The sequence below is a fragment of the Colobus angolensis genome, unplaced genomic scaffold (assembly GCF_000951035.1).
Source record: "Colobus angolensis palliatus isolate OR3802 unplaced genomic scaffold, Cang.pa_1.0 Scaffold24, whole genome shotgun sequence".
NCBI lineage: Eukaryota > Metazoa > Chordata > Mammalia > Primates > Cercopithecidae > Colobus > Colobus angolensis.
This window is the reverse complement of record NW_012115599.1, coordinates 13,747,478-13,761,478: the sequence shown is the minus strand read 5'-3', so window position 1 is coordinate 13,761,478 and position 14,001 is coordinate 13,747,478. Positions and strand designations below refer to the sequence as shown.

The window sequence follows — 14,001 nt, the reverse complement described above, 5'->3', positions numbered from 1 at the left end:
TTGCCCAGGCTGGAGTGCAATAGCATGATCTCGGCTCACTGCAACCTCCACCTCTTGGGTTCAAGTGATTCTCATGCCTGAGTATGAGTAGCTGGGATTACAGGCGCATGCCACCATACCTGGCTAATTTTTGTATGTTTGGTAAAGACGGGTTTTCACTACTATGTTGCCCAGGCTGGTCTCGAACTCCTGGCCTCAGGTGACCCACGCGCCTCAGCCTCCCAAAGTACTGGGATTACAGGCATGAGCCACCGTGCCAGGCTACTAGCCACTGACTTAATGAACCTTGAGGCCACCACACTGATACCAACCCCCCTTTCCTTAGGGCTTGTCACTACCTAATATCACATCTTTTCCTTACGCATCTTGTCATCTGTCTCCTTCCTGAGAACAAATTCTCCAGCTGGGCAGGGATTTTTGTTTCTTCCACTTCCTGCTGTCTCCCGGTGACCCAGTAGAGACAGTAGTAGGTGACCTACTACATGTGTCTGGCATGTAGTAGGCGCTCAATAAACATTTGTGGAGGGAGGAAGTGAATGAATGAATGAATGACAGTCTCTTCATCACAGCCCTGTGCAAGGCAGCGGGATCACTTGTATTTAAGGATAAAGAAACTGTGGTACAGGTTGACTGAGATGCTCAGGGCCAGGAATTAGGTGGGAGTTCAAGTACCCGAAGTGGCCTTCCCTGGGAGGTACAGGGCCTCACGCTGAAACCAACAGCAAGCGCTTCTCAGAGCAAGCACAGCCTATGCTGCTGAGTCTGCTCACCCTAAACTTCCTGCCTGCCACCTTTCCAGGGGTGGGGTGAGCATGACAGGCACCAAGCATCTTCATGTTTAAGATGGACCTTTTTTTTTTTTTTAAGAGACAAGGTCTTGGTCTGTTGTCCAGGCTGATGTGCAGTGGCATAGTTATAGCTCACTGTCGCCTTGACCTCTTGGGCTCAAGTGATCCTCCTGCCTCAGCCTCCTGAGTAGCTGGGACTACAGGCATATGTCACCATGCTCCATTAATTGTGTATTTTTTGTAGAGATGGGGTTTCGCTATGTTGTCCAGGCTGGTCTTGAACTCCGGGGCTCAAGCAATCCTCCCACTTTGGCCTCCCAAAGTGCTGGGATTACAGGTGTGAGCCAGTGTGCCTGACTTAAAGTGGACTGCTAACGGCTCTATTTTTCTGATTCCTCTTGGGATGCAGATAGGGATGATGCCGACAGTAGAGCCTGGTGGTGAGAGCACAGAAATGCCACTAGCCATGGGACTCCTGAGCACAGTTTCCTTATGTGTAAAATGGGGCCACTTCTGTTGTGTGTGTGAGCCATGGTGAGGACCAAGTGAGTGAGTCTGCACCCGTGGAGAGCTCTGAGCAGTGCCCGGCTCCCAGCAAGCACTCAGCAAGGGCGAGCTCTCAGCATCACCCAGCAGCAGACAATAGCATCTGGCCAGAAACCACAGCAAGAGTCTGCTGGGGAAGGACCACAACCAGAGCCAACACGCGGGAGGTCCTGCTGGCTGTCTCCTGGGACTCTGCCCTCCCCCAGCCCGGTTTTGTCAGGACCCTGGTATACAACTCTAGCAGTCACAGCCCATGTGGAAGGCGCCTGCAGCTGCACATGACAGTGGCCCTGCCACCCCTTCCCATGAAGCTCTGTGCCCTGGGAGCTGACCCCATTCATGCTGTGAAACTTGGCTTTCAGTTCCATGTACACGCATGAGTGTGCACACGGGTGTGTGGGCACTGGCCATGATGTTGCAGGTAACAGGTGTTTTGACTGCAGGTCATGGTTTAGAAAGTTTGAAAAACAATCTCCTTCTCCTTGCCAGTGACTGATTCATAAACAGACACGTAACAGATTCTGGTCAGTAGAGCCTCCAGGAGTATGTCACTGGGGGCGACTGGGAACATGTCCTCTTGCTTCTGAGAGTAGTGGGAGGCCCACTTTCCCTGCTCTGTGACAAGGCGGACAGTGCCCCAGCTGCTGTTGGCCACTATCTGCAACCATGGGGGATCCCAGTCTGCTGCTAACATCCGTGGAGGAGTGTGGGACCATGAGAATCACAAGAGCAATGGAACCGGAGACCTGACTGCTCTGTGCCTAGAGCCCATGCAGCTCTGAACTTCCACTTACAGAGACGGAGGAGACCCTTCACTACTTGTGCCCTGGGGGAGGGGGCTGCTGTTACCTGGAGCCCAAAGTCTCCCAACTGGTATCACCACTGCCAGCACTCTCTCTACAGAGGTGTGGGACCGTGCTTTCATACGTCTTCTCTAGCTTATCCTGCTATAAAGAGCCGAGCATGCTGGGGAGCAACAGGAGGGGGAGCAGCAGGAGGGGGAGCAGCACCACTCTTGGCCCTGGGGTCTGCACTGCCCTCAGCTGACATCGGATGCAAGGCTCCGGGCTTCCTTCTGTGGAGCTCAGTGGGGTTGGACCCCGCCTCACCCCACACCCAGCGCCCCAGCCAGGGACTCACCGGCTCTGTGGAGGGATCAAGCTGTCGCGTACGTGCAAGATGCCTACATATGGATAGCGCTCCATGTCCTGCTCCCAGTCCACGTAATGGTCCTGGACCACGTCTGCAGGAGAGAGCACACCGTTTAGGGCAAGGACCTTCTGGCTGGTGTCGGCAACCCTTTTTTCACCAGGGGGCCACGCACCTATAATCTTCTTCACCATCTCATACATGGCCTGTTCTTCCTCTTCTAACTTTCGCCACCGATATTTTAGGAGAATTAGGAGCCCCCACAAAAAAGCCAAGCCTGTGAGGGAACAAAACACTGTTAATCCCTCACACTTCCTTTGGCAGTGGGTCTCACCATGGACAAGATGCTGTGATGGAGGTTGTGGAGGATCCACCACATGGGTTTGGGTACCTACTACGTGTCAGGCTCAGGACCAGCATGTGAGAAACAAAAGATATAGAAATGCAGAGGGAGGACAGACTATTAAGTGATCCTCTTCCTCCCACCGGCTGTCACCACAGCGGCATCCCCAGCTGTCCAGATCTCGGCTCCTCCCAACCTCATTCTGGGGCTTTCATCTCCTCCCCTGTGAACCAGAACACGGTGTTTCATACATATATACATGCCGGAGCCCTTTGTATTCTGAGATGCTGCTGCCGATAATGATTTCTGTGCCTGATGGCGTGGGGGAGGGAGCTGTGTACACACTGAGGCGGTCTGTGATTTGTAGCTCCGACTATCTCTGGAGAGCCGTGGTTTCTGTGACTTGGCCTTTCGCCTTCAGAGACGCCCTGAGGTCTGTGCTCAAAGGCGGTCCCTGATGTCAGGAGGTAAGACTGGTGCCCTCCTTTCAGCGCAGCACCCTGAGTCCTTCTTGCTTTCATCAGGTATCTGCAGCTCTCCAGGAGATGTTTACATTTTTCAGGGAGTAAAATTAGGCCGAGCCCCTACTGTGCCTCCTGTTCGAAGCTGGTCCACACTGGGATCCCTGCAGAGCCCAGAAGGGGTGGGGCCCAGCTCCTGCTCAGGCCAGGCTCCCGCTTAGGAAATCTGCCCTGAATCAAGGACATTTTCTAGTTATCCTCACGTTCCTGCCACCAATCTCCAAAGGTAAAGACAACCCAGGGCAGAGGCTGACTTGTTCATCTCCTCTGTTTTATGAGACAGACCTCAGGTTCACTAGACAGAAATGAACCCTCCGGGCCTGGAATTTCTATAGCTCATCATTCATGCCTAGGAGTGCGCTTGACTGCACAGAAGGGGAGGGAAGGCGGCCGAGGACTTACACCAGAAGAAGATGAGCACGTTGGTGACAGCAGTGAGCAGGGCCCGGCTCAGGCGGCAGCCAACACCCATGCGGGGGCGGGCAGATTCCAGGCAGACCACCTTGTCCACGGTCGTCACCAATTCAGATTGGTCTTCTCCTTTCAACCTGAAACAGGACACAGGGCTCTAAACATGTTGGAAAGTTCCAAGGAGAGGCAGCACAAACCCCACTTCAAACAGGAGGAAGCGAAGCAAGGAGGGGATGCAAGGCCTCTACTTGCTTATAGAATAGGCTTGGTATCCTGGCTGCACTCTTTCCAGAAATTTCCCACATTGGCTACTTAGAATGAATAAAGCTTTAAAGATGGCAGCAGGCTTGAACCCCTAGCGCTAAAGCGACGTCCCCCTCTGTCAGGTCTTTGACAGCCTCTCTCAGCGTGCAGGAGATTAAACTGTAAATTGGATTCCCACCTCCCAGCACAGAGAAATGGAAATGTTTACTGAATCACTAGCTTTGCAATTGCATGGCAAGAACTGAAAGACAGAATCTGGGAGGTTGCGCTTTTCCTCCGTGGCGAGGAGGCACATAAGCTGTTTAAGCTAAAGATCATGGGGTATCCATGAGGCTCATGGGGAATGAAAACCACCAGGCTCCCCGAAGCCAGATCCCAGCCACAGCGCCTCCACCATGCTCTCTGGCCAGGAGGTGTCAGGACCTGCAGAGGTGTGGACACCGGAGCCTTCTTCCAGCTAGGTGACCCAGGGCGAGAATATCATGCTCTTGAGGCTGCACGCTGGAATGGCTGGCATCCCAAGTGTCCTGATTGCTCAGGACCCACTTTCAACATGGTCATCGCGAGCGGCTCTGCCACCCTCCAGGCTGCCTTCCTCAACGTGAAAAGGCGAGTGTCATCATTCTTCTGTGTTAGCAGCTTCAGTGAGCGCTGCTGCTGAGGATAAAATCCGTATTCTCCTCCGCCTTTTCTAACACAGGAAAATTGCTCAGCTACTCGGGGCAGCTTTTTTTTTTTTTTTTAATTTAAGCCAACAAATTTTAATCGTGCCATGCATCCAGTTATCCAGCTTGAGGTTGAGCTGCCCGAGGGGCTTCTGCTGGATGCAGTGCTGATGGAATTAGTAATCTGGGTGGATTAGAGGGGAAGAGAACAAAACTCTAGAGGATGTTTTAATATCAAGAGCTATAACCTGAACAGAGACCCCCACAAACACCGAGAGTGGGAAGGAGGTAGGTAATGCTGCTCTTCCAGCAGGGGACAGGTCTCTGAGGCTGCCTGGCTGTTGGCTGACACGCCCTTCCCCCTAGGCTGAGCCTCCAGATACAGCCTTTCAGCCTCAAGAAAGGGTTTGCCATCTTTCCTAACAGCGCTCACCAGTGATTAAAATGAGGCAGAAACTGCCTGGTCAGAATAAAATCCAGTATTTCCTTATGCGATTTCCATAGTGAGTAAAACCAACATATAGAAAGAATAATTTCATCTACAAATAAAAACTAGCTTCCGAGGAGAGAAAGTGCAGAAAAATGCCTTCCCCAACAAACCATGTGGTATTGATGAATGAGAGAGGCACAGACTGAGTTACTTGAGACAGGATTTAGCTATAACACCAGGCTAACATCCTAACACCTGAATTTTGTGTCTCATCTTGAAGCTGCTCCTTACACTGCATTCCAAATGATTCTTGCTTCTGTTGCCCCACTTCCATCCTAGCCCACATGACTCAGCTGGGAGACCCAGCCTCCAGCTTCAGACCTGAGACAGCTCTGTCGGAGCACGGGTGTTAGTGATGAGCAAAGACAGTGGCTGCAGGCACCCATGCTGCGTCGCCACCCTGCCCACACTCACCAGATGCCTACGTCCTTGTTACTGCTCAGTATCCAGGTCAGTGCGGCTTCAAACTTGGCGGAGGAGCTGCTGGTCACATTCTGTGGGAGGGCGCAGGAGAAGATTAGTTCTGCATCTGGGTGGAGCAGCTGGAACAACATTCTGCTGCTGGATTAAGGAAGCCCTCTCCCGTGTCCTCCACAGCCCCAAAACCCCGCTCTGCTGAAAGCACAGCAAACTGGCAGCAAGGAAATTTGGGGTTGATGAAAGCCAAGGAAGAAGCTATAACCAGAGGAGGTGATGCGGAAGCACAAGCAGGAAAACAATGTGGGTCTGAGGCGGCCAAAAGAATATGACTCTCTTGAGGATGGAAGCATCAGGCCAGAGAGCTGGCAGCTCATCTTGGGGTAAAGCGAATAACAGCGTTGGGGCTGGCGGTGGGTAAGCCCAGTGGCCAGTGCAAGTGGTTTGGCCTCAGGTAAGTCCCTGACCCTCTCCAGGCCTGTTTCTTCATCTGTGAAATGCAAATGGAACCAGATGACCCCTAAGTTACTGGACAGGCAGGCGAGCTGGAATGCCAGCTCCATAGTTCTATATCTACCATCCTGAGACCACACAGGAAATCGAATGCCCCCTGGCGGTATGAATGGTAATCATAAGGGAGAGAAGGGACAGCATGTTTCTCCTGAAAGCTGAAGGCAAGAGGACCAAAGTGAACCAAGGGAGAAGCAGGTAACAGGCACACCTACAGTGCAGCAGGTCAGGAGAGAGCCGCCCCACTACCCATGGCCTGGCTCTGGGGCAGTCAGTACCATGGCTGCCTTAACTTAAGGAAGCCTAGCACAAAAAGCCATAAACCAAACCTTAACTTAAGGTAGCCTAGTACAAAAGCCACAAAGCAAACAAAAAAACAAAAACAAAAACCCCAACAGGGCTTGAAAGACCAATAGGAAAGCACCAGGCCCTCCCAGGAATGGATAAGCACCGAAGCCTACTTACCGCTATATATTCCTGGGCTTCCATAACAGGAATGCATTTGCTTTTCAGATTCTCTGGATTTCCACACTCAAAATTACCTAGGAGAAAAAAAACCACACACTCAAACACAAAGAGGAAAAATCACTCTGAAACAGACTAAAACATGCAGCAAGAATCAAGCCATCAGCTCTAATAAGGAGCATGTGGCCCAGCAGCTCCTGGCTTCTGTGGGGCATCTTCACTCTGCAGCAAGATCAAAAGCCACTTAGCTTGGATCGATTCCAGATCATTAAAACCTGACCTGCAAAGCAGTGTGGCGATTTGCATTAAATGACTAAAAAGCTGCCCAAGACCAAGGTCTCTTTGCAATTGATCCCTAAAAGGATCAGACAGATAGCTTCGGAAGGTACCGGAATGGCACTATAAATAAACACAGCCTGAGAAAAAAGAAAGGCAGGGAGGCCATGGGCACCATGGGGATTCTGACTCATGACACAGGCAGGCGACCTGGAATGCCAGGTCTATTGTTTTGAGGGGCCCCTTGGAGGAAGAGGATGTCTGTGTGCTGGGCAGTGGGGCCTCAGCACGGCACGCCAAGGGGCAGCTCTCCCGAGTGGCTTTGGAGGCCTGCTCCCATAGGATAGAGCTGGCAGCCTCCTGCTTAGTCCCGCCCAACCTCCCGGGTCCAGCCCAGAGGCCATCTCCTCCGGGAAGCCTTCAGCCCCTGGGGGTCTTTCGTTTGATGAAATGGCCCCCCATTTTAGTGACCTGCCACAGCCCTTGGTCCTTATTCCTGTGCTGTGGTTTGCCTGACTCCCTGAGAGCAGGGAGGGTCCAGGGCCAGGCACGCACATGCTATTTAACATGTGTGCATGGCCTGACTGCCCGGACCCAGCACAGCCTGGCGGACTTCGGGTGGCCAGTGTCTGTGTTTCTGCGTGCTGGGGAAGGGAGTAGCTGAAGGTCGTATTTTAAAATGTTGAAACTGAACTGAAGCCTGTCCCCCTCCCCCAACACAGCCAAATCCTCCTACTTCAAAGTTGATCTTGACCCAAGGGGTCCCCTGAGATACAGGTGGCTTCTAGCATCCTCCCGTTCCCACCAGGACTCTTCCTGCCCTTGCCAGGCCTGCCTGGACCATGTAAATGGCCTCCCGATTCAGTTCCTCCTCTCCCCTTCCAATCCAGTTGTTTTGTCAATAACGCTTGAAAATGATTCTGCTTAAATGACACTGTGCTACTCAAGCTGCTGCCGCATTCGCCTTCCTGGCACCTGGCTCTCAGCATGATACTCCCTTGCTCAAAGCCTCTCTGGCCCTCACTGCCTGCCAGATTGAGCTCTGGTGGCCTGGCATCCAAGGCCATCTATGGTGGGGCCTAACCAACACTTCCAGACTTCATTCCCTCATCTTCCCCTTCCTCCATGAAGGTGCTGCTTCCCAACCGAGATATAACTTCTTGCCGCTTTGCCTTGTCCTTCCCCACATACGCATAACCAGTCTTATTTGGGCTTCAGGGCCTGGCACAGATGCCACCTCCCCTGTAATGCTCTCCTGACTGCTCCAGCTAAAAGGCATTGTGCCTCCCAGAACTTTTGACCTCTTGGTTCTTGTCTAATCACGTTTTGTATCACCCAGTGGTCAGGGAGGTAGGTGGCCTGTGTCTTCTAGTAGACCCCAACCACCCTGCAGGCAGGACCTGGAGCTGAGTCATCTCATTGCAAGGCCCTGCACAGTGCCCAGCCCACAGCGGATCCCTAACAGGAGAGGCGGGGAGGGGTTGAGGACTACTAAGGAGCCTCTGTGAGGCACACTCCTGTCTCAGCGAGATATGTACCTTCAAGGCGGCCCCCCAGGCTTATCGGAGGGCAACAGATGCCAGGACCCTTGAGGGCATAAGGCAGGACCACATATGGAGGGTGGGATGGAGGAGAAATATCTACTAGGACCCAATTTCGAGCAGAGCTTCTCAACTTCAGGGTGCACTCAAATCCCCTGGGGATCTTAAGATACAGACTCTGATTCACTGAGTTTGGCATGAGACCTGAGATTCTGAATTTCTAGTGAGCTCCCACGTGATGCGGATGCTATGGATCCTTGGACCACAATTGAGACACAAAGGTTTAGAACACCCTCTTAGGTCAGAATTGACATCCCAAGCACCTGGGCCATACAGAGGAATTCCTATGATGCTGTGAGCAGGAGCCCCAGTACCTGTTTCTCCTCCAAGTGCTCATGGATGCCTCCCCTACCATCTCAATCTCTCACTTTCAAGAGGAAGGAGGCAGAAGAGCTGATGCTCATGAGATTGACCCTGAGGACTGAGGGCCCAGGAGAAGTCCACCTGACCCCAATTTCCTAGTGAAACCTTAGACAAGGGTTGACCTCACAATCCTAAGATCTGTCCTCTGACCCCACAGGTAAGAGGCGCCTCTTGAATGTCCTTTAAGATAGAACTGCTATAACACAAGGCGCATACGCTGATATTCACCTATGTCACGTGCAAGTGATTTTGAGAGCCTCCTAGATGCCTGGCATCGGGGAGGACATAATAATGCAGGTGATATCTCTGGCCTCACGGAATAACTTCACCAAATAAAACAGTAGGGGATGCATCTTCTGGATGCATTTTCAGGGGCATTTCACGGAGGTGCTGAGAATGCCCTCCTTTAGAGGACAGCACTTGACTCTCATTTGTAGAGAACAGATAGACCCAGGAGCCCTTGGTCGGACAGGGAGATGAAGACCCTGAGAGAACCAGGGACTTTGTCCGAGGTCTGACAAGCAGATGGTGATCAGGACCAGATGTGACACCAGGGCCCACCACACAGACTGTCTGCACAGGCAAGAGGCCTCTCCCTGGCCCAGCCAACCATCTGGTTCAGAGGGTCCCTCTAGGGGGGAGGACATAGATTCTGACAACACCTGGGGCCTGGCCCCTTCCTATGCCAACACGGACCCCCAAAGCATTAGGTACTGGGCATCCCCAAGAAGGGAGAACAGCTGCAGGAAGGCCTGTGCACGGGCCAGGACCTCCCTTAAGAGGAGCAAGAATCAAATGTGTTTTGTTCAAACACAGGCTTATAAAAGATGTGCCTGAGTGGGGAGGCGAGAAGGTGAGACTTGGCTTCTGAATATGCCTTCTGGGAGACAACCAGGGAGGGTCTCGCCCGCCAGCCGCAGTGTAACTAACCAGCCTGATGAAGCGGGTCAGCCGCCCATAGCTCTCACAAGAGGCATCTCAGGACTTACGTGACTTACTCACCAGCTTGGATGGCCAGGAAGTTGTAGAGTTCATGCAGCAGCTCCAGCAAGGCTGCCTTCTGCTTGGCCTGACAGAACTGGAAAGGCACGGGACAAGTGGTCAGCAAGGAGGGGTGGGTGGGAGGGGTCTGTCTGTCCATCTTTACCTTTCCAGCCGCACTGTCAAATACTAAGCAGCAAGGAACATCTCATACTTTTACAAAATAGAAACAAATTCTGCCAAGTGCTGGGCCCAGGGAGAGAGTTGATAAATATTGGGTTAACTGCCTGAGAAAGACCCTGGAGAAGCAGACGCAGAGCTGAAAGCAGACACTGTAACCAAGGGGCTGCATCGGAGGCTCCTGGCTCCTGCCTTTCCCTTGGAATGACAGCCAGTAAGACAGCTGAGCAGAGGCGACGTGGTCGGGGGATGATGCAGTCGCTCAGCTTCCTCAGACGGAAGAGCAACTACTGTCAGAGCTTGCAGAGCTGAGAGAGCTGGAAGAGCTGGGACAGCTTGCAGACAGGGCAGAATGTCAGCAGCTGCCACCTCGTCTCCCTTTAGGTGGAATCTCAGGGCCCTCATCTGAGTAAGGATTGTGGTAGGATTTGGTGCAAACTCACACAAACCACTCAGCAGAGGCTGCTACCACCTAAAGGAAACAGGAGGACAGACGGTACCAGATAACGAGACGGCCTTATTAAGACAACACACCCACTCCCAGCCTGTCCCCACGTTTTCGGCAGCACAAAGGCAGAAAGAAAAACACAAAGTGTCACTGTCTTCAATGGCCGAAAAGGGAAAGAACACGAATCTGAAATTCAAATGCCCGTCTGCGATCTCCGTGAGCCTGGAGCTATGCAAAGAATAAGACTTTCAGCAGGAGCCTCACCAAAGCCAAGAAACACGTCCCCACCTGCTTGTTCCTGTGTCCACCCTCCAGAAAGGCGAAGGGTGCCCCGTGAAATCTCAGCTCCACAAAGCCTACGCTGAGATGGCCCAGCCCCTGCTTTCTGATGCTCTGATGAATATCTGCATGGTTACAAATAGGAATATCTGCATCTGAAGCCCTCGCTGGCAGGTGCTGAATGCTGTCTGTCCACAGAGCACATCTGTAGCAAGGACCTGGAGGGTACCTGTCTGGGCTCACTCAAGCGGGGCCTGAGTGTGTCCAGATCAGAGGCGGCCAGGGAACAAATGTGCCATTCACTTGTGGGTCTGATTAATTTAGAGACGTGAAGGACCAAGAAATAGAAACCATGGAACCATTTTCTAATTAAAAGACAAACAAAACTCATAGCACTGAGAAGTCTTACAGAATGTTATTTTTTCCTGTTTTTGTTTTAAGTCTTCAAATTCCAGTTTTCCCCTCTGGCTGCCTATGTTTCTGGACCACTTCCTCTCATCATCAACTACAGTTTTTATGATAGAAGGCAGATTAAACTTACTATGAATCTGCTTTTACAAAACAACCGGGAAGCAAAGATATTTGGTGGATGAATGCAATAAATGGATGTAATAAAACACCCCAAACTATGACACACCAGAAGCCAAAGAGAAATAAGTGGTTATCTGCACCAGGATGTCCCCTCATTTACATGGGTAAGACAGTCAATGCAGGGGTGGCCAGAGGACCAAGCGTCATTTTCTTTCCCAGCCCCTGGGCTACCAGAGATGTTAACTAAGGGCTCGGGAGGCCAGGCATTGCACACTTAATAATTAGACTACTAAGTCATGCCCTCTGGCAGCACAAGACTGGTACAATTTATGACCTGAAAATGTACTGCCCCATATCTTCTCCAGACTGTCACCAGAACCAGCATCCCAGCTCCTTGATAATGCTGCCTTCATGATTCATAAATGGATGGGGCTGCTCATCCCCAAATATTATTTGCAGGAAATATTAGAGCTTCATAAAGCAAATCTAAATGTGGACTAAGAGTGCTAATTCCACTTAAGATGTGTTCCAAACAAACTCCCTATGTTTCAAATCAGAACAGCATTTTCAGAGCCACAGCTGCACCACCAGAGAGAGAGAATGTGGAATTGAGAACTTGGCCTCCTGATGCTTAGAAACGCCAGCCCTTCCTCCCCGTGCCAGGAAGCTTGAGGGGTCCTTCAACAACAACCTACTGTATCCCCCTAGATTGACTCAGGCAGAAGAAAATGCTACATTTGATGGGAAAGCGTCCATAACAAGCCCAGGGTTGGATTTTGGGAGGTCAATTCTATTTCAAGTATTCCTTCACTGCCACAACTGAGCCTGACACAAACATCACAGAACACAATGTGACTCTAGTACATTACAGGAAGCACTCCTTGCAAATGATCCTATTCTTTTTCTGGGGAAGTTTACTTCCTGATGGAGGCTAATATCCTCAGGAGGAATAATAAAAGCCAGAGAAACTCAAACTCACCTCATCTGTTTTTCTCTCACAGTCCACTGGCAATAACTTCACTGAGACCAAGAAAAGAAACACAGAGGAAATTAAGTGTGGGTTGAGAAAGGAATACAAAGAGACTACTCACAACATTCGGGGGGAGTAAAGCATTACCAAGCCAAGGGTGGGGATTAGAAAGATGTCATCTAAGGAAGGCACTTTTAAAATGCAGACAGCAAAATGTAAGGGTATCCAAATCCTGGATTAGGAATTAAGATAGCTGGGTCCTTGTCCCAGCTGAAAATGATTAGCTCAAGGTTCTTGGGCAACTCAACCACTCTGAATCTCTGTTTCCTCATCTGTAAAATGGGATCAAATGGGCCTTCCCTGCTTAACTCAGGGGGTTAGGCCCAAACAAAACCAAGTACAGGACAGTTTTGTAAACTGAAAACAATGATATATTAAACAGAGATTAACACCATAATAGGAGGGGAAGTCCAGATAAATACCAGCATAGATTCTACCACTGTTGTCTTAAAACATTTCAGCAGTGAGTACCAGTGTGATACTGTTTGACATCACCAGTGTAGTTATAGTACCATGACACTCCCAGGTCTGCTTAATTTCTCTAGCAGGTCGACAAACTATTCACATAGTTGATAAACTGCTCTCATAGTGGGGAAATCATTTGGGTGTCTGCACACAAGTCTGTTGATACCCTTGCCCACAGACTTGTACACTCCCAAACATCCATCTGCCACACCAGCTAAGACATAACTTTAGTTTTTTCCTGTATGTTGGCAGTTCCTGCTAGGCATGGAAGGATGCGGCCTTGGCTGGAAGCTGGGAACAGTATTAGTCACATTTGTGCTTTGTAAAGAGTATTAAAAGTTGGTGAACTACAGTGGCCCTTTATACCTAAATGTATAATGAAATGATCTCTGTTTCTTTTCAGGAAACACAATTCTCAGCTATTCCGGATACATACTGTATCCTGAAGACCTCTCATTGGCATATCTAACCATGTAACTTAAGTGTGGCCAGAAGGATGGCTGTGAGCATCCTTGAGTTACAGTCGCTCAACATACTCCATGAGGGTGCTACAAGCAATGGTAAACGCCTCCCGTTGCTATCAGTTTAACCTGTCTGGCAAGCAAGGCTGGTAGATTCTCCTGTTGACAAAGCGGCGGCCCTGTGGTTCAAAGAAGTGGAGAGTGGACTTTTTGGTGCTGCAAAGCTGGGACCCCCAACCAGATTCTATCTGTGGGTCAGTGAAATCTGGAGTGCCTTCAAACAGGCACTAAATGTGTGAATAAGCCAGAGGTCAAACGGGAAGAACCCAAAGGGAAGGGGTGAATCTGTTAGAAGAGGGTGTGGCTTCCTCTCCAGGGAGAAAACCAGAGGTTGGGGGAGCAGTGACTACAGCTTGTGATTCAAAGGGAGACGTTAGAAGGGAGGGCTGGGGCAGAAAAGGAGAACAGGAGAAAGTGAGGGCAGAAATTATTGCAGATGCAGGAGCCTTGGCCCTCTCTTCCTACAGCTGGAAGAAGGCAGGCCTGGAAATGAGAAGACAGTCAGAGGCTGCTGACAAGGCTGGAAGTGCGCGGCCTGGCGCCGACAGGAACGGGTGGTCGTCCGACAGACACACGCGCCCCCAGGGCCCTCCCCTGCGCCGGCCCAGGACGTACTGTTGTCCTCCGCCTCCTGCGGCGCTGAGGGCTTGCCCATCTTCACCCAGAGGATGCCCAGGAAGACGAGCAGTAGCCCCAGGCTGGCCCAGAGCAGGAGCCGAGACAGCCAGCGCTCCAGCCGGCGCCCCACCTCGGGCCG

General features: G+C 51.2%; 1 protein-coding gene across 3 annotated transcripts in view; it reads right to left on the bottom strand.

The window, feature by feature from the left end:
* The window catches only part of LEMD2 (LEM domain containing 2), a 16,565-nt gene extending 3,334 nt beyond the window's left edge, over nt 1-13,231 (bottom strand). Inside the window, exons 1-7 of one of the 3 annotated variants that reach the window (XM_011945445.1) lie at nt 12,208-13,231; nt 9,812-9,887; nt 6,570-6,646; nt 5,592-5,671; nt 3,750-3,895; nt 2,659-2,760; nt 2,475-2,577 (exon numbers count right to left, since the gene is read on the bottom strand). In XM_011945445.1, coding sequence (XP_011800835.1) covers nt 2,475-2,577; nt 2,659-2,760; nt 3,750-3,895; nt 5,592-5,671; nt 6,570-6,593 — 455 coding nt within the window. In that variant the 5' untranslated portion in view covers nt 6,594-6,646; nt 9,812-9,887; nt 12,208-13,231. Of the gene's footprint in view, nt 1-2,474; nt 2,578-2,658; nt 2,761-3,749; nt 3,896-5,591; nt 5,792-6,569; nt 6,647-9,811; nt 9,888-10,706; nt 10,862-12,207 lie in introns of those variants that run through there. The other 2 variants (XM_011945446.1, XM_011945444.1) reach the window with 2 other exon arrangements.
* Between the last annotated feature and the right edge of the window lie 770 nt (nt 13,232-14,001).